Source organism: Papilio polytes, unplaced genomic scaffold, assembly GCF_000836215.1.
Source record: "Papilio polytes unplaced genomic scaffold, Ppol_1.0 DF822067.1, whole genome shotgun sequence".
Taxonomy (NCBI): Eukaryota; Metazoa; Arthropoda; class Insecta; order Lepidoptera; family Papilionidae; genus Papilio; species Papilio polytes.
In genome coordinates this window covers 1,807,545-1,831,990 of record NW_013527137.1, presented here as the reverse complement: position 1 = coordinate 1,831,990, position 24,446 = coordinate 1,807,545, and the positions used below count along the sequence as shown (strand labels likewise).

Below are 24,446 nucleotides of genomic sequence, written 5' to 3'. Positions count from 1 at the left end.
TCCGACGCGTATACAGATCCCAACATGCATTCAACACAACGACACCGCTAAACCCACATAACCGTGAGTAGTCCGTAAAAAAATGTATCGTTTACTATGTTCAGTGCGTATATCCACTCGGATTTATACACAAACATTTTTATATCTTTAATTAAATCCAGATAGCATCAAGCATTTGGGGTTCAATCGGCAATAACTAAAGCAACTAGACTCGAGGTAAATTTATCTTATTCCCCCAACAAACACTACATTCCGATTGAGTCCCATTTGCTGTGATACAATTGAATAGTAAATAAGTGAAGGCACTTAATCGGAATGTATTGACCGCAGACTGCATACGGGCGAGACTCCGTTCAAGTGCACGTATTGCACGAAGGAGTTCTCCCGCAAGGAGCACCTCACCAACCACGTGCACCAGCACACCGGGGAGACGCCGCACAAGTGCCCCTTCTGCACCAAGACCTACTCCCGCAAGGAGCATTTGACCAACCACGTCAGGTGACAACACTCGCCATTCATACGTACGGTACTGTACAATCCTGGAAATACGCGGTGTTCCACTTTAGGAAGAAACAAACTACGCCTCTTTATACATAGAACTAGTAAAGTAGTATTGAGTGAGTGCTGCAAAAGATAGAATAATAAAAAGAAACTAACCAATTTTATTTTTTACAGACACATAAGTATTGATTTTTGTTCCATGTCTCGTTAACAAATGTTAAAACGATTGTAGCTTTTAGGGTCGAACACCGCCAATTTACCTGACTGTATATGCAATGAAAAGAGTTACATCTCTGGTTAGTTCTATTAAGAGATGTAACTATTCGTCGCATAACTCTGTGTAGTAGTTATAGAAATAGAATTTAGTCTAGCTGTGTCAGCTGTTGCTCGCGGCTTATCTTGTTTCTTTTTTAGTTAAGTTGACCCTATTTTGCTGTATTTCTCTGCATGCTATATTTCATACTTTAGTTTCATGGTTTATGGAGTTTATAATAATTATAGTTAGGATTTTGCAAAGCATTCTAAGTATCCTTCTAGATCTTCCTCTATAACAGATCCAAATATAATAAAATATATTTTGTCACTATATATAATAAATCTGCATTATTTAGAGAAGATAGCACAAGATGCGCTTCTGACAAAGTTATAAACACTAGGTAAAATGTGTTTTATTAATATATTTGTATGTATCAGAGAACTAAAGTAATGTGTTTGTGTCAGAATCCACACGGGCGAGTCGCCGCACCGCTGCGAGTACTGCGACAAGACGTTCACGCGCAAGGAGCATCTCATCAACCACCTGAAGCAGCACACGGGCGACACGCCACACGCCTGCAAGGTCTGCTCCAAGCCCTTCACCAGGAAGGAGCACCTCATGACGCATATGAGGTATACATCTCACAAATATTAAAACTAGCGTTCGCCCGCGACTTCGTCCTCGTGGAATTAAAAAAAAAAGAAAGTAAGTAGCCTATGTGTTCTTCTAGACTATCCTCTACATCTATGCCAAATTTCATCGCAATCCGTTCAGCCGTTTAGACTGCAAACTCTAACAAACATCCATCCATCTATCCATGAAATTTGGCAAGAATGTAGAGCAGTCTAGGCGAACAAATAGGCTACTTGTCTTTTTCACGCGGACGGAGTCGCATTAATACGCATTTAGGTCGTATTTTTGATCAACCGAAAATACGAATGAAATGCATACATCCTTAATGAAATCATCTAGGATGTGTGTAGTTAACTTAAAATCTTTAAATATTACTTGCACAGTATTACACTGTTACAGTATTTGAGGGCAGCATAAAATGCTTCAGTGTAATTTGTTTTCGATATCATTTGTAGTCTAAATATGCATACAAAGCAACAATTTATTATACATTATGTCATTTTGTCTCTCACCTTTGAGTAAAGGTTATTTTTAACTGACTTTAAAAAGGAGGAAATCCTCAATTTGTTGATGTGTTCTTTTTTTTTTGGTAATTTATTTATAATTAATATAAAATGATAATAATAAAGATATTGTCGTTATTTTCCCAGAGCACACAACTGCGGCGAGAGACCATACTCGTGCGGAGAGTGCGGCAAGTCGTTCCCGTTGAAAGGCAATCTGCTGTTCCACGAGCGGTCGCATCAGAAGGGCGGCGGAAACAGACCCTTCAGATGCGATATTTGCTCCAAGGACTTCATTTGTAAAGGTACGTTAAACTTCAAATACTCCGATTATTCTAAACTATTAACGAAATATGTCGTCAAATATGTAGAAAATTTAAAACACGTTTAGTTTAACTACATAAATCATTGATATACAATCCGCTGAGGGAGAGCCATAAACAAGAAATAGAATAGAATAGAATAAATCATTGAGCATAATATTTATTAGTCGTTCGCACATCGGTCGCATCCCACTTTACTGCTCAGTGCAGTTAACGCGTGACGTCACGAGACTCGGTTTAAACCCCTGTGAGTAATAGTAAAGTATTTCTTTTTTTTATTATTTTTATTGTGTACTGCAGGTCACTTGGTGTCACACCAGCGCACGCACCAGACGGCGGGTGAGGCTGCGGCCGGTGAGCAGCAGCCCGCCGCGCCCGTCGCCCCCGACGCAGCCAAGGACGCCGCGGACCGTGCTGACCGCAAACACGACGTCAGGTACACTCGCCCACATATTTACAGGAAAATTAAATATTTATAACTATGTAGATTCCACCCGTGCTACTAAATAACCAATTAAGTTGTTTCCGTGTTGTAGTCTCAATGCCTACAAAGTTCAAGTGAATTTTACTTAAGTTGCAATACCGCTATTTTCTCTGATGGTATGAACATATATGTAAATGGTTTTTATAATGAGCAAATTGACTTATGGCAATGTATCATAGAAATCGAATACAAACAATTTTTGCTAAAAAACGTAAGTGTTTTAATATGTTTTTTCGCCATTTTTAGAGCAACAACTAACGAAAACAGACCGACAGAAGAAGAGGTCGCCCAGAGTCAGCAAAATAATGCTGTTATGCAAATTACTAGCCAGGTCAGTTTGAAAAATGCTTTTACGAATTTTTATTTTATAAAAAAGAAAATCATTTAAATTAAATATAATTGTATAAAATATGCAGGTCCGAGGCGGTACGAGCAGCGCGACCAGTGTGGCGACGTTTACGCACACGTCTAGCGCGCAGCACCACGCCGGCGGTGTCGCGCACCATCCCGTCACCGTCAACTACTAGCGACCGCACTCGCAGCACGCGCGCCTCGCTCGCTGCGGTACGTGACACCACTTCAATCATGCGCGCCTGGTACCTGCCGCACACTGCACTATGTGATAACCAGATTCATGCGCGCCTGGTACTTGGCGCACGCAGCAGTATGCAACCAGTGTACATTCATGCGCGCCTTGTACCTGGCGCAGGTTGCAGTATGTAACCAGTCCCCTTAGAGAAAGTAACATTCGATTATCGCCATCGCTGATCGAAAAGTCAAAAATGTATGGAACTGATAATAACAATTGATAAGTCACGTGCTTGTCACATATTCATTCCTATACGTTTTGACACATTTTGTCGATTTTACAAGCAACATCGCTAATCGAAGTCACTTTGTCTAGGGGGGCTGATTACAATCATGCGTGCCTGGTACCTGTCGAACGCAGTGGTACGTGACAACCAGTTTACATTTACGTGAGCCTGGTACTGTGGAATGGGACTATGTGAAAAATTACTTGTTTATTTTATATCCTGTGTGCTACACAGGACTATGTGAGAACCGGCTACATAAATAGCAATGTTAAGTCTACAATAATGCCATGTACATAGTGTTTTGTTGTGTTTGATACTAAACACTTTTATCTCCTGTACACTCAAGTGCGCCTACTATCCGTTGCTATGCGACGCAAAAATACAAAAACAAAAGCAGAGTATAGTTCCCCTATGCAAAACAATACAAGAAAACCTTTAAAAACCCCTGACAATCAATCCCCTTTGCAGAATTTAACTGCTATTGATCATATATAAGATGTTTTCGTTGGGCTATCCATTAAACGAATTTTAAAAATGTTCTTTTCATTTTGGTTTATTTTGTCATTTTTAAATAGGCATTGTATGATAATTTGACCAAACTTTTAATGTGTTGACATAATTGTTTACTACTAAGTTAAAAATGCCAGTTAATAACGATTCTTTAACATATTTGATAATATTTAAAGTACTGTATGAAATGTAACACCATATATTTGAGAGAGATTGAAATATTGTAAAGTATTTTACATATAATACTTGGAGAAGGCGGTGAAATATACAGAAGTATATGGAAGTAAAATAAGAGGTTAAAAGGGATGATAGATTTTGTGTTATAAATTAGTAAATATTGTGATTTTATAATTGACGTTTCTCAACGCTTGCGTCGATCTTGTAATGTCTGTTTTATTATGTAAAATTTGTTGTAAAAAGTTCAAATAGTTTTGCTTTTTATTATGTTATTGTAGAAAGTGTATAGGTGATTGGAGTGTTTTTGTGAATTTATGTTGGTTATAATTGAGAAATCGTGATTTGATGAAAGATAGATGTAAAATGACAAATTCATTTTTGTATAGAAAAGTACTAGGTACACATTGGAAATTTTGTATTCAGATACTTTCTGAACTGTCCATCTCATGAGGATAAGTTTATTAAAATTGTCACCTGTCAAAAAAATTACATTCCTACCGGCAATTTTTATCTCGTATTTTTTATATGAATTTTAATTCGACAATGTTAACGGAAATTTGAAGAATCATTTGGATTTTTATTAGTAAATGTGTTTTAACTTATTTTAACATAATATGCATTTGAACTAAATCTAGTAACTAACTGGTCGACTAGGTTTGCTAGTAACTTAAGATAATAGACATTTTAATAAAACAACTGTGATCACGTTTAATAAGAAATAGGTCGGATTGTACGAAAGATTAATTAATCACATTTCCTGCATAACAATATTTTTTTTTTACGTCTTAAACATTAATCAATGCAGGCAATCACAGACCTGTTTATTTAATTTTTACGCGTCTCATTTAAATTGGGGACCATCAGAAATGAAAATGAATAACTATGAAGTTATCATTTTGTAAGTATGTTTTAAATATGTAATGTTTTCATGTATCTTTTGTTAGTATTTGCCATTATTGCCCAGTACAAGGTTTAAAAATTTCTGTTCTATGGCCAATCACTGTTTTACTAGCTTTTAAATATTTTCTAAGTTTGAAGAAAAATTAATTAGATGTTTTTTCACTAATCATGTGTACTTTGCTGATGTCAACTGTGTTTGGAACTGATTAGGTTATAACCATAGAGATTCAATACTTGTTATAGAGTGGACATCTGAAACTGCAGTCAAACAAGGATGTTTAGCCAGGTCAGATTCAATTAAGCCCACTTGGTCCGATAACCCTTAATAAAATATTGGACATTTATTTCCCACTTAACATTCTTATTTCTTTATTGGTAACTAATCAGTTCCAACCTCAAGGAATCTACTTCTTTCTCAAATCTCAAAACACTTGTTTGATTAAGTTAAACTTATTGGTCTATATTAGTAGTCTATGGTTTTGTTTTGTAATGTCCCGTCTATGATAAAGTAAATCTCTGGTTATAATAATGTGTTGTATAGATGTGGGAATGGATATTTGTTAAGTTAGGCGACCCGGTTAGCGGAGTGGTGTTGTAATCACTTCACATGTAATTGTTACACAGCTTGTAAACATTATCATAGTATGTACCTAATCTGTATATAAATAGTAATAATTTAGTTATAAAGGTAGGGAATTTAAGACTAATAGGTATATTATATCAATATATAAAACTTAAAATTTAACTATGTTATAACTAAAAGAGAGGTATTAAACGATTTTGAATCGTCTGATATTTTTAAGTTTTTGTGAGGTTTGGTGGGAGTATTTTGTATCACAAGGCATATTTGGTAATGTCAACCTTAATGGTGCCACGCTAATTTATATTTTATAGAGAAATCTTAAAGCATAGATACAATAATGTAAAATAAAAACTTAACTTATGTTCAGTACTTTGATATGAATGAGATTAAAATTTGAAAGCAATATTGTTTTTTTTGTTAACCCCCCCCCCCCNNNNTTACAGAGAAATTCTTTTGAAAATACAACATTGTGGATACATCTATGTAATCATAAAGTAAGTGCACACTAATAGCCTAACAAAGGCTATATAGTACATGTTGAATTCAAAAACCATATGGCAATGATTTAATCTTTATAGTTTGTTTAGATAAGATAGATTAGTTTGATAAATGACGCAAATGAAGTATCGAATTCAATGAGTATGAAGGCAAATGCCGTACTTAATACACAGGTATCGTAGTGACTAAACAAACATGCATAGTGAACAATTATTAAGTATCGATATTCGGTTTAAATAATTATTGAACTTTACTAAAATTATTATTTTCTAATTAACTAATTTAGAGGACAACACTAGTTTTCATTACAGTGTAGAGAATTTAGCGATGACAAATAACGAAATCCAATTCGATTATGTACTGCTGTAGTAGTATAACATTTACTTTCATTACTTGTTATGGTCCATATATCTTTATTTCTTACTCTCTATATAATATATTTTACAACAATATAAAAATAAAATAAAATATGTTATATAAAAAATAGAGCACCACCGGCTGCGGAATCCGATCTTGATATGGTCATTATTAATTTGAGAAAACTGTTTTTTTTTAATTCACAAGTTATAACTATGACACTATTGATTTGAACTTCTATAAGAATAAAAATCAAAAAGCAAAAAGATTTATGGCTGATATATACAAGCATTACTACTAAATTTAAAATGAATTGTCAAACAAATCTATCTTATTTAGACAAACTTTAGATTATTAAAAATGCTTAACCTCAGCACCACCAACAAAGAAATAAGTTGCAAAATATAATTTGTTTATTGATGCATTTGTACAATATGTTTATATACATTTACGTTTTATATATATCTTAATCTAAAATTTTAACATTCAAGCTTCAACTGCCACCTTGTTTGCCTTATTCTTAACTCTTTGTGGCCTCTCAGGGATATCCTCAGCCTTTGCCTCTGGCAGTTTGTCTTCAGGTACATCTGGCAACTGATCAGCAACATCAAGAATAGATTCAAGCTCAGCTTCAATGGCTTCATCATCCTCTGAAGTCAGTTGTCCGGAAATCATTTCATCAATCTCTCTCTGTTTCTCAATACCTTCTCGAGTTTCATCCATAATTTTCTCTATCTCATCTATGTTTAGAATATCATGTACCTTCTTTAATGCAGCATTTCCAGTCTTCAAACCCTCTAATACCTGCAAATATAGATTAGATAGTGAAAATTTGGACAGCTTTTATGATAGTGGGTTTTTAACTGATGACAAGTAATAATTATTAAATTTTTATTACAATCGTTACATCAGTGTAACTCGATGATTTGATTATTAATATGGGAATTGAGTACATAAAATTAACTTCCAACAATGAAATACAAACTAATGTGGAATACAAAATACATACCTGTACTTCAATTTGTGTGAATTCGAGATCGTGGGTTAACTGCTCCAACTTTTCTAGCTGCGAATCCGTGTTCTGCAGCAACTGTTCCTGATATCTTTTCTTTTTCAATAGAAGCTTAGCTTTATCTCGTTTATCTTCGGAGAGCAGTTTCTTAGCTAATTGCCGATCTCTTTCAAGGTTAAGTTCTATTTTCTTTTGATATTGTTTTAGTTTATCTCTTTGTTGCTTTAGCTGCAATACTGCCTTATCTTGTTCAGTTACCCTGCTTACAGGTTTTTTACTTTTACCAAAAAGTGCACCCATTTTATTTGTATTATATCATGGAATGTACATTGAAAGGCGCACTTTATTTTGTATTATACGCAGTTGCTAAAAAAAATGTAATTATTTACATTTATTTATAATTATTAATTACAAAATATTGATTTGAAGATAAAGATGTGTAAACTTTTGACAACTTGACTAAAACGTCAATGTCACTGTCAGATAAGAGAGCATATAAAACAGGAGCTACATAGATATCACAGAGCAAAAAGATTTGCGATAAGTTTTGACAGAAGTCTTCTACTCTCAATCTCACTCAAGATTCTCCAGCGATTAACATTACAAAAACTTTTTTTTGTGCAGTATCCTCACGCTTAAAATTAAAATAGGTTTTACGGACAAAGCCTTACACCATTTCATTTACATCAATAAGTTAGAAAACCATAGAAAACTGGAGTGTGAGGGAACTAATCCCACAGAAGTGAATATTGAAATATTTGAGAATAAACGCTACTTTACATCTATGAATCACGCAATGTCGCATGACTGATGTAAGGACGAAGAACAAGCCAGAACAAATCTTCGTCATGCCACCACTAGCAGTGAACTGACCAAAATCACACTACTTCTGCATCTGTAGTTTCCTTGAGCACAAAGAAAAAGGAAAGGGGATAAATAAAACAAAAAAGTAGCTTTAAAATTTAATAAAATAATCCTTATTGGATGGCTCACACATTCTATTCGTAGTCAAATTTATTACAATTCACAAGTGTAAGAAAAAAGATAAATACCTGAATCACTCCTCAGTGGACTCTGGTATACAGAATTTAACCTCCCTAGGGATAAGATGGTAGAGGTAGCTACAACTTACAAACATATTTTTAGGCGAAAAAATAACAAGTTCATATCTAGCTTATAACATACATGCATTGACCAATTATTTCTTTATATTTTAACCTTCTTAATAATACCGCGACTATGCTATGTCACCTCGAAACCGTTGCCGTTGGAGATTTTCTGGAAGTTTCCACCATTTCCTCTTCAGCTTCACAGGTGCCTTAATTTCAAAAGTACCTCATTGGTGACAGCCATCTGAGTTCTTCCTAATTCTTCTGCGGTTCCAACTGAAAAGTCCATCGAAAAGCTAGAAACTAGCGTGGGTAGTATTCATTTTGAACTCACATGCGACAATAATCACTTAAATTTAAAATGAACATTGAAATATTAAAATCAAGATTGTCAAACATGAGTTCAAAAATTATTTAGGGTATTTATTTCATAATATAGCACCAAGTTGTAGTAAATAAACTTGTTGCTATATATTTATTGTGGGTACCTGCAAATATACAGATGACAGAAAACAGGATCCGATATTTAGACGAGGCGCATATGAGACGCGGCCCGTCACGTCCGCGACATGGCAACTATGTGATGGCAATGTACAGACAAAGCGGCTGACAAAAGTACTCTCACAGTTCAATTGTAATGTTTGTGCTAAGCGGAGGTGTTGAATTCCCTAACACCCTAGAGCGGAACAATACCTAACAAATACCTGACATCGGTCATTCCGGACGGTCGCAGGCAACTCGTTATACGCTAGATATTTATAATGAGAATACCTCGAATGCGCGGCCACACGTTCCTGCGAAGCCGCGCGCGGATTTACCAACGAAATTTTCCAACTCTCAGCACAAGCAGCTGCTCAAAATACCAATTAAAATACCTGCCAAGTCCGTCGGCGAGACGACAACTACAGAATACAGTAACGGGCTCAACAAAACCCCTCATATTTGCCATATGTACCGATGTTTTATTTTGATATGATACTATCAGCTGTAAAATAACAGTGTTCACTTTATTACTTGTTTATTCATTGTTTTTAGGAGGAAGGGTAATTTGTGAATGTTTGTCGTGTATTAGTCGTTAGGATATATGGTATAGGTACCTCAGAGTGAGCCGACAGTGGAATGACGAGGTGTTTACGTAAGAAGCGGTGCGCAGGAACTATACTTACCGGTCTCTGGCGCTTTTGTGATACCTCAGTCCATTAATGGCGCTCGCGCTCGCGGGAGCGGCGGCGCGACCGCTCGTGCGGGGAGCCTGCACACATCACAAATTATAACAATATCGTCGTTTATTCGATTTAAACATTGTAAAATCTTTATCTATACTAATATTATGAAGAGGATAGATTTGTATTTTTGTAAATTTCAATAACTGTAAAACTATTACGCCGATTTCAAAAAATCTTTGACCATTAAAAAGCTACATTATCAGTTACTAACATAGACTGTTTTTATTACTATTATTACATGAAGGCGAAGTCGCAAGCAACAGCTAGTATGTTATAAACTTAAACTAATATTATAAAAAGCGGAAGTGTAAATGGATGGATTCTTGTTAGAGTTTGTAGCCTAAATTGCTGAACGGATCTGAATGAAATTTTGGCATAGAGGATAGTCTGGAAGAACACAGACTATGTGTTCTTGCGTTTGTTTATTTTTTAATTCAGCCGGAGTAGCGGGTAACAGTTAGTATGGTATGACTCACGGCGGTCCTTGCGATGCTTCCGTTCGCGGTCGCGGTCGCGCTCCCGCTCGCGCTCCTTGTCCCTGTCCCTGTCCCGCTCGCGCTCGCGCTCTCTGTGCCGCTCGCCGTCCCGCTCGCGCTCGCGCTCCTCGTGCCGCCCGCCCTTCTCCTCGCGCACGGAACTGTCGACAATATTGCAAAAAGATATATAGTGTTAGGACTATCAGAAAGGTTATTTATTTATCTGTGAGTAACATAGGCTATATTTTATTTGATATAAACATTAAAAAACATAAAATGTAGAAAACTATAAAACAATATTACTATACAAGTTATTTTCAGCTTCCAGTTGCTTTGTCAGGTTGTCTTCGACACATGCATCCCTTAGAGTTTTCCACAAGTCTGTATTCCCACATTGCAATGATTTAATTATAAATCAAGCATTTTGAAGTATGAAGTAGCTATAACTGTATTGGTAACAATAAATTAATAAACTTGCTGATAAAGCTATTCTATACTTCAGAACAACAGCATTTTAATTGGAATTTGTGTAATAAAGGTCTTAAAAGGTATTTTTAAATATAGTCACAATTATATTGTTTTATGAAAACATGTAAATAAAACTCAACTATTGATTAAATCTAACAATCCAAGTATTAACCCTTAAATGCATGATGATTTTATACATCAGTCTTTTCTTCCTTACGCAATAGACTTCAATGTTCAATTTATTACCCGTTTCAATTTATGGTACTTAAAACGAAAAAAATGGTGTATTTAAGTGTGCTCACCGGTGTCGTTCCTTATCCCTGTCGGTGCGGTCTCGTTCCCTGTCCTTGTCGGAGCGGTCGCGCTCCATGCGCTCGCGGTCGCGGCGGTCGGAGCCGAGCCCGCCCCCCGCGCCGCCCGCACCCCCCGCGCCCCGCATGCTGCGCTCCCGCTCCCGCTCGCGGTCCTCGCGTCGCTTCTTCTCTTTCTCCTGCTGCTCCCTCTCTCGCGCCTCGCTCATCTCCTCGTACGCGTGACGTAGCTTAAAATATCTATAGTCAAATACAAAGGAATAGAGTAATTACATTTTAACATATTTAATATTATGTTCTTAAGATACGGACTTACTGCCCATAAACATGGCGCATGCAACTGTGCCGATTAATTTTCTTTTTAAATAATGTAATTTCCTTATTTTTTTTTATAATAAAAGGAGGCAAACGAGTGGCGAGATCACCGAGGTGGTCAACAACACCCATGGACATCCGTAACACCAGAGGAACTACAGGTGCGTTGCTGTCCTTTGAGGAAATAATAGGCTCGCTTCTAGAAGGACCCTAAGTCGTATTGGTTTGGAAATATTTGTAGAATACTTTTTTAGAACTAAATGATTTTCCTGTGTAGATCTAAACTTATAGTATCATACCCGACATGCTGTTTGCCGGAGAGATGGTCGTCGATGCGTTGCTGAGCATCACCAACGATCAGGAAAGCACCACAAACAGGACACACTTCCATCTGCTTCTCTTGTGCTGCTGCGAGCTCCGCAGTCATTGACCAATGACTAAAATACATATAAAAACATCAAACTCTATTCATCTTTATATGTTTCAGTTGGCATAACTGTTTTCTTTTTTAATCTCACTTATATTATAGATGCGAAAGTTTAGATGGATAGATGTATATTTGTTAGAGTTTGTAGCCTAAATGGCTGAACGGATTTTGATGAAATTTGGTATAGATGTAGGGGATAGTCTGGAAGAACACATAGGCTATTTACTTTTGTTTTTGTTTTAAATCTTTGTGGGCGAAGTAGCGGGCGAAAGCTAGTATTATCACTAAATGTTATTTTTTTCTATAGAGATTGAGTAAACAAATAAAAAATAATACCATCCATTACTTTCAAATGCAAGGTTATTTTTTGTTTTAGAAAAAGTTTATAATATCTTATATACTTTTTCATACAGACCTGTTTTCTTGTTGTTTAAGAAGTTGATCTTTCTCATCTTTCAATCGGTCACAAAGCTTCATGAGGCCTTGCGCCTGTTCTACATCGCCGCGCGTCCCCGCCTCTTCAGCCTCCTCCACTAAAGATGTTATCTTCTCCGACAGAAGTTTCACCTAAAGCAATTGTTAACCCTACAGGTAATATAAGACACTAATTTCCTAGTCGATTTCATCGTAAGATGTCTTTTTTATTCTTTTATCAGAAACCAGTACCAATATCAGGAAATATCTCCGTTTTTATAAAAAGAATTGTTATTCTTTTTATAAAAATCTACAGATATTGTTTACCTAAAATCTGTCACCAGTTTTCAATATATAAAAAAAGAAAATACTCTTATTTGATTAAGTGCTTACTAAAAAAACTGGCAGTAATTTATTAAACCAAAATAATATTGTGAAGAAATTATGAAATAATGAACTCTGACATTATATCTGCAGCATTCTATTTTGTAAATATTGTTGAAAAATCTTGCAAGATATAACCTTTTCTTTAAAAATAACTTTTAAGTATATGTGAACGATTTGGCATAAATTTTCTTGATGGCATTTTTAATTGGTGGCTAAAGGTTAGCTGAGTGATTCTGTATTATCCCTACATCTTTTCCCCTTTTTTCTTTTACAAGTTCCGAGATATTTAAGAACCATAATATTATGAAAAATGCATACCTGCTCTTGGTTTTTCTCAGTTTGAGCCTGTGTCATTGGAGGACCTTCAGGTTTTGAATTCATAAGTTCCAGTCTTTGCTTTCCTTTCTGTATTTTTCCTACAAATTTTGTATTAAGAATATAAATTAACCAAAGACGATTTTATGTAGCATTTAGAGGTGTCTTATAGAACAACATAAGAACATTAATATACTTACTTTCAACTTCACTTATCATGTGTCTACAAAAGCGTAAAAATTCTTCAACATATTGGGATTTTTTGTATGAAGTTTCTGCTCTCTGGAATAATTCTTTAACCTCATCATCATGAACTTTTGGACAGGCGCCCAGGTCCGCTCGGGTATTCACAAACAAATCGTGTGGGCAAAATTTCACCATGAAATATTTACAATACTGAAAAATTACCAAAAAAGATTAATATAAATGTCTTTAAATGTAAGGTTAATTTTCATGTCAAAATGGGAATACGAAATGTATTCTCGAAAATGTATGACAGAAATTGTAGAAACATGCTCACTTCAGGATCCTCCCAATTGGGTTTCTTTATTTTCTCATTTGGGTTTGTATTGCGATGCCGTCCCATCAATTCATCCAATAACTGTGCAGCCGCTAACACCGCCATTGTTGATTACTTATACTTTGTTTTGATAAATAGTCAACACATGGGAAATTAATAATTGTAATAACTGTTTTACATCACCAAAGAGTTAATTAAGTTAAAGAACTTAACGAAAGTAAACGTATTTTACAAGAAAATTATCAGCAGTCACCATATTAAAATATTTAATAGGGTTGTTCCATCTACAATCAAAGAGTATGTCGTGCGCGTGCATAGCATGGCATATGCACAGTAGCGATTCAGTAGTGCATTAAAGTTTATTCGATTATAAATTTGTTCAGCAAATAGTCGTACGTTTTAATTGATTTTGTAATTTAAACCAACTTCATATAGGTACCATCCGAAATGTGTTTTTTGTTCACTTTGGCAATACGGTAATACGAATCTACAGCTCTCTGACTGTCATCTGACATCTGTCAACTTTACTGAAAGTAAACAATTATTATAAATATCAAGTAAAATCATATTTAAGATTTATGTTTTTAGTATTGAGTTTGTTACTAATTGTTAAGTTAGACAATTTTACTAGCTTGTATAAAGTTATCTGAAATCTTTATTAATTATAAATCCCATTGTATAAAATGAAAACTGATAATACTGAAGATCAGTTACCTTTAAAACAAGAAGCCAGAGCTAAACTTCGTGAATCATTTTTGAAGGCTGTTAACAGTTTACATGGTAAAGATTTCATTTATTTTTGTTACATTCCTTTAAGTGAATAAATCAATAGTTAAAAAAGGTAAAAGCAGCTAAAGCTAACAGTCTTACTCATTCCTTTTCCAAATACTCTTAAGACTGCAATTTAAATGAATTTAGAGCTCAAATTGGATCATGTAGTACCAACGCTTGATTGCCCTATAAGTGGAGGTATTTAAAACTCTATGTAGTTATTAAAATTTTTTACTTATTTATATCGATGGGTGAAAGGCTGTTTTAAGCTCCATTAGGTTAAATGTTCAGGAGAGCCATTTAAAGTTTTTAGAAAAAAAGCATAAAAACAAATTCTGAAAATAATTTAAATTCAAAGATTTTCAGACAGGTTTTATATTAAAATTACTATAATTCTGCATACTTCATAATTTATTAACGACATAGAAAAAATCACCTATTCTGGATATATAACATGTAAGTCATTATCGCCTAAAATGGCGGTTGAAACAAATAGCCTTTCATCTGTCAATATTATTCTTATTCTTTTATAGGTGAGCGTTGTTCAATCTTGACATATGAACAGTCAAAGCTAACTGGGACCTTATCCAGCTGGAAACCTGATGGCACTGAAGTGTTAATTCATGATCTGAAAACACCAGCAAATATTGTAATGTCATCAGCATTGTTAAGAACTCCTGACATTTTAGCTATACAATTAGATAAACCTGTTGTATTACAAATATGATATTAAAAAAGTTTCAGTACAAAAGAATGTTTTTATTCTGGGTTTGTCAATGAGGAATATGAGTTATAAGGTTTCATATTCTGTCACTGGCCTAAAGAGTCGATTGTTGTATTCCAGTGCAGGCAACTAGACTATTTAGTCCAAATCCAGTAAAATGCAGCGAAGAAGTCAAGAAAATAATGGCACAGTACATATTGAAAATGCAATAATTTCTGTTAAAGTTGGTATACCAATTGTAATTTGGAGTATTAATGAGTTATTACAACTGGTCAAAATACATTATGTTGTAAAATTAAATTAAATAAATACATTTCCGATGTTTGATTTATTTTAATTTTATTTACTTGCCAACTGTTAACTTCAGTACAAAAGAATATTGAGAATATAAGGAGATATAAGTTTAAACTTACTTTACAGAATGAAGGAATACTCAAAAAGGGTGGTAAGAGCATCTGAAACTTCAGTGAAAGTCCGGTCGTAATCGATCGCGCCATTTCGGAGATTACCCCGAACAAATGTGGCTTGCGAACAAACAGACAGACAGATAATTTCAGTTGATAACTCATGTCTCTTTTGGTAAAACTTATGAAAAAGGTTATGTTCATGTGTGTGCCTACTGATTACAAATATTATCTTTTACTATAATATGACTGATAAAGCATATCATTGATTTTTGAGTGTCCTTTTGAATCATGCTAAAGCAGAGACGAATCGGTTTTTCCCCGACCAAAAAAATGCACATATAAGAAGAATACGGGAATTACTTACAGTTCTAATTTATAGCCAGAAAAGGGCGAAATTATGATAGGTTACTAGCGCTCTCCTTTTATGGCTATTTCTATGTCCATGTAGGTTTTATATGTTTTCTTCAGAAAATCCGATACAGCTCCTCTCTCACCAGGTAGGACATCCAAGTTTGATCGACATTAATTTCGAAAAACGTAATATTCATCATACACTAGCTATCGCCCGCGACTCCGTACTCATGGAATTAAATAAAACAAAAGTATTTGTGCCTATGTGTTCTATCCGTCGGCCTTTAAGCCTATGTGTTCTTCCAATATGTACTCTTGATCTATGCCAAATTTCATCGAGATTTGTTTAGCAGTTTAGGATACAAACTAACAAATATCCATCCAATCATTCACATTTAGAATATTAGTAAGATTAGGGGAACGCCATTCGATCATAGAGGTAGGGGAGTGTTAAGAAGTAGTCAGATAGTAATATATTGTAAGCTGGCTACCTGTTGGTGAAGGCGCCATTGTATTAAAAAAAAAACAACCAATTCATATTTCGGTATAATGTCCTGAACCTTATGTAAATTTAAAAATCAAATATTGCATCAGAATAAATATGTTTTTAATCTAAAAGATAACTTTTTTTATCTGAGCCACACTTCACAAAATATAATTTTGTAGGAATCCCCGTTAAAAGTAAAACAAAAGTAGGTAAGCCGAAGAATCTATGATTAAAAGTTACAGTATCGAATCGTAATCGTATTACATTTCTTGTTTGGATACTTTATTGAAAAAGGGTTTTTATTTTAAACGTAAACCAGATTATTTATCTTCCATATGTTAGTCACTCTCGACATCTTGCTTAATTTTGGAATTTTGAAATTGTTATCGATTCAGCTGAATATTTTTATCACGCAAAACATCAAATATGGAAAAATAGTTAGAGAGTAATAACATACCTATATTACTCCAATTTTATAATGTTTACAAACATGCAATAAATCGATTTTGCTTTAAAAATATTCGCAGACATAGAGATCCAGGTGCTTTGAATCGATACTTCGGATGGCAATGGATCGTATATAATGGTATTGATGCAGGTATCGATCCGATGTGTTCAATTTTTTTGGATCGATTCAGTATCACATATTGGATATGTAGTTTTAAGTATCATTTTAAATCTCGGCAAGCAAGCACGGTTTTAAAAATCATTTACATTAAAACGTCCAAACGATATATCGCCATTTGATCCGTTAGTGAATCGATTTGTTATATCGATACAAAAATCGAATGGACCGTATGCCATTGCATCGATCCTAGTCAGACGTCAAAAACGTTTCGGGGAATCCCCTTAAAATGTGGCCGATACTATATAAGCGTTGAGAAAACGGGAATCGTAATCAATTCTAAGCGTAGTCTCGAAGTATAAATTCGTTTCTAGACGTAGTCTCAAAGTTTAGTCTTCTTAAAAAATTATTTTATTAAAGCCGCTAAAATGAGTAATTACATTGCTATGGATTGTGAGATGGTTGGAAGTGGCAACCGAAGTCTATTGGCACGTGTTTCGTTGGTTAATAGCTCTGGATCCCTCGTTTATGATAAATATGTAAAACCAACGCAACCAGTGACTGATTACCGCACTTTTGTAAGTGGGATAAAGCAACACCATTTGAATTCGGGAGAAAATTTTAATACGGTTCAAAGGGAAGTGCAGAATTTGATCCGTGGAAAAATTTTAGTTGGCCATTCTCTTCATTTTGACTTGGCAGCATTGAGTCTTTCACATCCAGAAACAGACATAAGAGACATTGCTAAATATGAGCCATTTAAAAGGGTGAGTTTTACTAGCTTTGTTGTTCCCTAATTTTTGTAACCGTCTTCAAAGTCTTAAACCCTTTATTGTTTCTTATACTATTGTGTTAAAGAGGACAGTTTTATGGATTTTTGTACGAAATTAAATAACTTAAACTACTAGGCCGATTTCAAAAATTCTTGCATGAATAAAAAACTCTTTATCACAGGCTATGTTTATTATTTTTTTTAACTCCACGTGGACAAAATAACGAGCAATAGCTAATCTTTCACAAAGTATTAACTAAAATTGTTTCTTTAGATTTTATTCTATAGTTGATTTTTTTTTTTATTTTTACGTAATAGATTATTAAAATAGGAAAATGGAGACCACAAATTTTCATATAAAGTAGGAAAAGTATTCAAAGTATAGATTTTATAGAGGTTTATTTTTTCCAGCTTAACAATGGGAATACTCCATCGCTGCAGTTGTTGGCTCAACATTACCTGCGACAGAACATTCAGTCCGGGGAGCACGACTCGGCCGAAGACGCGAAAGTCGCTATGAAAGTGTACCAAGCAGTGGCCAGTAACTGGCGTTAAAAAAAAATCAATACTCGTCTAAGACTTCATTTATAAAATTTCCTTTAATAAGTGATTATAAAATAATAGTTAATTGTTTTATTTTACCGTCACCATACATTTTATAGATTAACCATAACTTAATAAATCTTATATTTCTCTGCTATCATCTTTAATAGCGAATACATTTTAAATAATTTGCCACTTTAAATAACATTATTAAAATTATCTTGATTAGATCATTTGGTTTGTCCTACATACATGAATTCATTAAAAAAATCCTCAACTTAATTGAAAAATTATCTTCTTATATCAAAGGCTAATTTACTTATTCTCGAACAACTCTGATAACACAACTAGTAATTAAATATAAATAGAAATAGAAATAATTTTATTGAAAAACAAGAGATTAACAATTACAACAGTTATACCAACTAAAAGATAATCACAATTTAAAATTAAATAAAAAATAACTGGAATTTATGAAATTAACTGAAATATGTATAAAGCATGAAAGAAAAAGCTTAAAGAGCGTTACATTATCATCCAAGATAAACTGCGTTTTCACAACATGAAACATGAAACAAAAATATTTTTACATGCCATACATATATGTCGAGCACGTTTAATTACGAAATAAATTTCGATGTGACCGTCGCCTAGAGGTTTGCGGTTTATCCCGGGGACCTCGACTACGCAAAATAGGCGGTTTTCTTGTTAATCTTAGTTCGGCAGGTCATTTTAGGTTATGTAGTTACCTATCTTTCGAATATTAGCGTAGGTTTTCATTGTGGGGTCACCGGCACCACAAAGTTTTTGAGACTGTTGTTAGTACCATATGGCTGTAGTTCTAATCTTTTCACTATCGTATTTTTCTTTAAAAATATTTTCAAACTATCAAATAATTTATTGAGATCACATTTCAGTATATATTTCTAATTCACTATGTTTTACTACGTACTAATTATGCTATATTAACATCAATATGATTCTAATTTGAATTTAAATTTCCAACAGGCGTACAAGTCTCTGAATGTAAACGAGATACCTTATTCGAGAACATCTTGCCCTCGACCCTTGATTAGATTAAAACTTATCAGTCAATTCTCAACCCTAGTACGTTTAAGAAGGGTTCAATTTTCAATACTCGAAGTGTTTTTTCACATCAGTTTTATGCGTTCAGTCGGTTGGCTCAAATCTACCCACTATCGTTAATGTAACATTACTTAATTCCCTTACCTCGGCATTGTCGGTACTAATGTCCAGGGACTTATTCTCTACACATTACGTTTCCCATTTATCACACTAATAATGCCAACATTTATTTCAAACGTTAGTTAACACGTTTACTGCTAACAAGTAAAATCATAATTCTTCATCTGGTGCGGCGGCGGACCAAAATGCGCCCCAATGATATTTCCGCCAGTGCATGGCAGGTTTTTTTTAGACTAACTCTAGGAAAGATTAAATCGCTATAACTTATTGGAAAAATAATGTATAAATTTATATAATGTAATGTATACACCTGAGATAGTAGTTTCGCAATAGCGAGAGGGACATAGTTTTGTTAGTCCGCACCATGTTAATTACCGAGTCAGGCCGATATTGGACTGATACGCAGTGAGCGTGTTAATGATTTAAAACTTTACCGATTCACCAGTTTAGATAACATATTTTATTCAATAGAACATTCAATAGCGTTCTTAGAACACTACCAAAGTTGTTGTTTATGCAAGCATCAAGAATCTTTGATGTAAGAAGCGAGAAAGTACCTCAATAATATAGAGATTCGTGATCATAGAAGAGTAAAGTTACCAAGGGAATTAATTCTTTTTGTGAGCTCGTTTGCGAGTATCATTTACAAAGGAATTGTTTCCATAACGTATGCCTGGGCCTGGGGCACCTTGTACGAGGCAGTTAGGAGCAGCAGCGACAAATGATTTATGACCAACCAACTGTGGATACCGGTCTAAGTGAAATGGCTTTTACTTTTCCTTGTAATGCGACGTGACGAGGGCTTTATTTTACGGCGTACTAGCTTATGCCAGCGACTCCGTCCGCGGGGGTTTTGAAAAAAATCTTCGTAAGTAACCTATGTATTGTTGTTCTGTACAAATATCATCTAAAAAATATAATATAGACCAGAAATTTCCATATTACTTTATTCCTCATTCGTTAGAAAGGTATTCTACATTATTTTCTGCATTATGGAAACCTGCATGACTTTAAAGACATCTTAAATATTTTTCTTATCTATACTTGTATGTTGAAATAGCTCAATAACTACTTGGCCGATTTTGAAAATTCTTCACCGTCAGAAAGATAATATACTTGTGAGTAACATAGGCTATATTTTTTAATTTCTCGCGGGCGAAGTCGCGGGCAGCAGCTAGTTAAGTATATTTCCAAATTGCCTCACTTTATTAAACAACAACGCCTTGAGTTCTCTTGAAATGTTAGTGTAAAAAAGTAATAGAAATAGGACAAATTATATGAAAACATGTAATTTCGAATATGTTGGGTAAGCCTAATGTAATTTAATATTTACCTTCATTTGAATGCCGACCCGAGACCGTACCGTGCCGTATTTATATAAAATCCATTAACTATATCGGTAGGGTTTGGATAAGAATTTTGTTACAATTTGCGTTTATTTTCACTAGAGAAATATTATTGATAATATGTGCTGGAAATGTATTTTGTTCCCTTATCTGTTAGTGACGCTATTTTTAAGCTATCCAAGCCACTATCAGCCAATGGTGGGAGCCGTAAGTAATCTATTTGTTTTTCCGTATTATAATCTACATCTGTACCAGATGTGGTGGGACAGGCCCACAATGTAACATAAGCGAACATAGATTAAAAGTAAAACCAATTATTCACATCATTCATATTATTATTATACCAATTATTTTACATAAAATTGCACTATTTATTTTACTTTCAGTAGTCACCCGTCATGTTCAATATTAATTATTAAAGTATTTCATAAATAAAGCTGTCCAAGCGATTGTTGTGGTTATCGCTTTTGACAGTGAACTAAAATTTAATATCGTTTAATTTTATACAAAGGTTATTCCAAAGTTAAATTAAAAAAAGGGAATTGTTGTTATAATTACAATGCTAGAGTTGCTTTGTTTTCAGTGGTAGTGCCCGCTTTAACATCTTAGCACGAATGAGCTGGCACGCCCGGTGTAATACCACGACCACCAGTGAAATGGAAGCAATTCCATGTTTCGTCTGATGAGTGTTGTGCCGGAGACCTAATTTAGGTCCCTTTTCCTTTACCATCCCTTTCTTATAAGGAGAGAATGGGAACAGGATTGTATTTGACGGTGGAAGAGATTCATAGGAAGGGGAAGTTTCCGCTTTATATGCGTCTTCTCCTCCGTCGGATAGGGGTAGCCAACGCATCTGCAATTGCGGATGTCTATGGGCAGCGGTCGCTTCGCTATTTTGGCGGATTCAGGTGGCCGCTTGCTCGTTTGCCACCTTATGTTATAAAAAAAAACATAATATCAAACGCTTCTCAATTACGATAATTACCATCAATTTAAAATGTAAAGATAATTTCTATTGACTTTTGTTTAAATATTTAACTCTTACTATACCATAATATTCATATTGGAAGTGCTTCTTACTTCAGCTAACGTTAACTGACTACGTTTATCGCATTCGATCAAGTTTCAAGATATAATTTCCAGATCGCAATGACGTCATCGGAGCAAGATAGGAGTAATGTATTCCGGAAGAGCATCCGACGTTACGATCCAGGGAGACAGCGATACTCGCAAGCTGTAGAAAGATTAAATATCTCTCCAACAAACAGAAACTATCGCAATTAGTATATTTAATTGACATATTTAGTGCATACGCTTAAAAATTTATCGACCTAAGTATCTTTAGCAACCGATAAACCCGTGGATAAATCTTTGTATTATAATAAGTCAGAAAGACTGATTAGGTTTATGATTTAATTCACGAGATGTTAAGATTCAATTGTTTAAAAATATCGAATATCGATAAGTATGCAGCACCATGACATCTGAAGACGTGACTCCCTGTTAATAGTTTTAGCCTTTCACACGAAGCCAGAATCATGAGGTAGCGCAGAAACAGTGCTGTTAAATTTGTCTCGGCATGACAATAGCAATAGAGTTCTAAATCGGAGTATTAATTTGCAATATATTATGCAATGCGACGAAGGACAAGGAACTACTGAGAATTACTCTATGATATTATGTTTACTTTACCATATCCGGGATGCTTTGAGAATAACTAATTTTCTTTAAATAATAAAAATAACTAACTTTCAATCGACTTCCAAAAGGAGGTTCTCAATTCGTCTATATGTTTTTTTTCTATACAACATTTAAACGACAGTTGGTACTCGTAAGATTAAGGGGAGGTCAATTTCTTTTTATTAAAGTTCAATAAAAAATCCTTTAAGTCTCAAATATCAATTAAACCTTCAATAATGAATCTCGAAGAATTTTTAATTTTCATATGCTAATGCATTTTACCATATTAATGAAAACCTACTGCATATTTTCTTTCTAAATTGAATTTCTATTTTAAAAGAAAATTTAATTGAATTTTAAAGGAATGATAGAATATCTTTTTAAAAACCTATCGCATTAGAATCACGGTGAGACCAATTATTATATTAATAAATAGAATGAAACCGTAAATTTCCACTGGCTTATCACCCGTACGGAAATCCAATATGACATAACAATATGTTTTGTGCACCCGTTTTAATCAATCGAAACCTACTGTAATATAATCATACATAGAAATTAAACATGAAATAGACTAGATACAGACTGAGCAGCATGTAATTGTATCTTAATTCATCTCATCAGTAAGTAATTTCGCGCATTTCACACCAGTGCTTCTGTAGTTTGTGACAAGTCCATCACATGAATTACGGCATTCATTAATCACTAAGGTTACTTTCTTTGTTATTAAGAGTGTTACAGAATACTGTTTATACAGCTTAGACTTAATATGATTTTAGGTCTAGGTCTATGCATTGCTAAAGGTCGAGATTGTCACCATTTTTACACTTTTTTAAAATTAAAACGTCAAAGTGTTATTGTGATTCATATTAGATAATCATTAACATTTAAATATTTTGATGTAATTATGAAATGGACCTGCGCGAGCTAGAGTCGATCGGCTGGCAGACGACGACGTAGGATAGTAGGATGGCGCTCTCTCGTATCGGAGGCCAAGACCCAATTGGGTCTCTGCGTCAACGCAGTAAGTATGAAAATTACTCATAAAATAAATGTTGAAATAAGTATCGGAAATAACTGTCAAAAAAGGATTAAATATTGCGAAAGTTGGAAACTTTTTCCGTGGGAAATTCTTTCTACGGAACATTTCCATATAATCTTGAAGGCATCATAAAGCAAGCCCCTATCAAGTTTATCGAATAAATCGTATCTACTCTCTGCAATTGATCATTTTTAAAACGTTTTCCATAAAAAAGTAAGGATTTTATGTATTGCATATTTTCATTTTTATTACGAACACGGCCTTTACGAAAGGGAAACACGATAAAAAACTTCTATGATTCTATTTTGTTGCAGTTGATTTTTGTAAAACAATAAATTCGAAAGGTTTTAACAAACCTAGTGCTTTATCATTTAGTAAGCTCATGTATAACCGAATATACCTTTCTTAGCTTTAAAAGCTTTTGATGATAAAGTACGATTGAATACTTGTTTGTCCCTCTTTGCATATTACTAATCCGACCCTTTGTCGGATTACGCCCTCGCTTTTGTATAATTACCATTTTGTATCTAATCTTGCTTAACTGTAATGATTATGTCTAACTAATATAGCTTTCGCCCGCAAGTCCGTCTGAGTGGATTAAAAGTGAGTAGCCTAACTATGTGTTTTTTAAAACCATCTTCTACATCTACCATCTCTAACAAACATCCATCCATCTATTTAAACTTTTGCATTTGTAATATTACTAAAATTTAGTATTCCCCTGACACGTAAATAAGTGAAAGAAGAGTGAGTCTTGACCTTGCGTACTTTTAGAGATAAAGACAAATTTGTTTAGATTTGTATCAATTTTAATATCTTTTTGTATCTTGTTAAGGCAGAAAACAAATCGAAATTTTATATCTGAAACAACGTAAAACAGTGTGATAATTCCACATTAAAACATCAGCTTTCATAACTTTTTCTAAAAAATTAGTTCCACTGGGACCTACATTGTGTACGACTGGAGTATTTCATGTTGAAAATGAAGGCTCAGAAATTTTGTATTGACAAAAAAGTGAGCGTCAGAATAAG

At 34.3% G+C, this 24,446-nt stretch overlaps 5 protein-coding genes across 11 annotated transcripts in view; 3 read left to right on the top strand and 2 right to left on the bottom strand.

Moving 5' to 3' along the window:
• Positions 1-6,088, top strand: part of LOC106107173 (zinc finger protein 271-like) — a 15,978-nt gene extending 9,890 nt beyond the window's left edge. For 5 of the 6 annotated variants that reach the window (XM_013287899.1, XM_013287904.1, XM_013287901.1 and 2 more), the window contains 6 exons: positions 331-498; positions 1,222-1,389; positions 2,041-2,198; positions 2,517-2,652; positions 2,947-3,031; positions 3,117-6,088. In XM_013287899.1, coding sequence (XP_013143353.1) covers positions 331-498; positions 1,222-1,389; positions 2,041-2,198; positions 2,517-2,652; positions 2,947-3,031; positions 3,117-3,227 — 826 coding nt within the window. In that variant the 3' untranslated portion in view covers positions 3,228-6,088. The remainder of the gene's footprint in view (positions 1-330; positions 499-1,221; positions 1,390-2,040; positions 2,199-2,516; positions 2,653-2,946; positions 3,032-3,116) is intronic. The other variant, XM_013287903.1, reaches the window with a different exon arrangement.
• Positions 6,089-6,952: 864 nt separating this feature from the next.
• On the bottom strand, positions 6,953-8,008 carry LOC106106994 (charged multivesicular body protein 6-A). Its single transcript, XM_013287659.1, has 2 exons — positions 7,550-8,008; positions 6,953-7,344 (listed from the first exon to the last, which is right to left on the bottom strand). Exons 1-2 carry the CDS (start codon positions 7,850-7,852, stop codon positions 7,027-7,029), a joined length of 621 nt encoding a protein of 206 aa, XP_013143113.1. The 5' UTR covers positions 7,853-8,008; the 3' UTR covers positions 6,953-7,026.
• A 494-nt stretch (positions 8,009-8,502) lies between these two features.
• On the bottom strand, positions 8,503-13,804 carry LOC106107321 (luc7-like protein 3). 2 transcript variants are annotated; one of them, XM_013288134.1, is made up of 9 exons: positions 13,521-13,804; positions 13,201-13,396; positions 13,004-13,101; positions 12,300-12,451; positions 11,757-11,894; positions 11,134-11,382; positions 10,364-10,524; positions 9,828-9,913; positions 8,503-8,937 (listed from the first exon to the last, which is right to left on the bottom strand). In XM_013288134.1, the coding sequence occupies exons 1-8, from the start codon at positions 13,623-13,625 to the stop codon at positions 9,861-9,863; spliced, it is 1,152 nt and encodes a 383-aa protein (XP_013143588.1). In that variant the 5' UTR covers positions 13,626-13,804; the 3' UTR covers positions 8,503-8,937; positions 9,828-9,860. The 2 variants fall into 2 exon arrangements, with proteins under 2 accessions (XP_013143588.1, XP_013143587.1); XM_013288133.1 differs by having other exon boundaries at positions 8,503-9,913.
• A 235-nt stretch (positions 13,805-14,039) lies between these two features.
• Positions 14,040-15,042, top strand: LOC106107323. The gene is made up of 2 exons (XM_013288135.1): positions 14,040-14,300; positions 14,825-15,042. Exons 1-2 carry the CDS (start codon positions 14,204-14,206, stop codon positions 15,016-15,018), a joined length of 291 nt encoding a protein of 96 aa, XP_013143589.1. The 5' UTR covers positions 14,040-14,203; the 3' UTR covers positions 15,019-15,042.
• Positions 15,043-17,180: 2,138 nt separating this feature from the next.
• Positions 17,181-18,165, top strand: LOC106107030 (RNA exonuclease 4-like). Its single transcript, XM_013287708.1, has 2 exons — positions 17,181-17,592; positions 18,009-18,165. Exons 1-2 carry the CDS (start codon positions 17,254-17,256, stop codon positions 18,150-18,152), a joined length of 483 nt encoding a protein of 160 aa, XP_013143162.1. The 5' UTR covers positions 17,181-17,253; the 3' UTR covers positions 18,153-18,165.
• Positions 18,166-24,446: the final 6,281 nt, after the last annotated feature.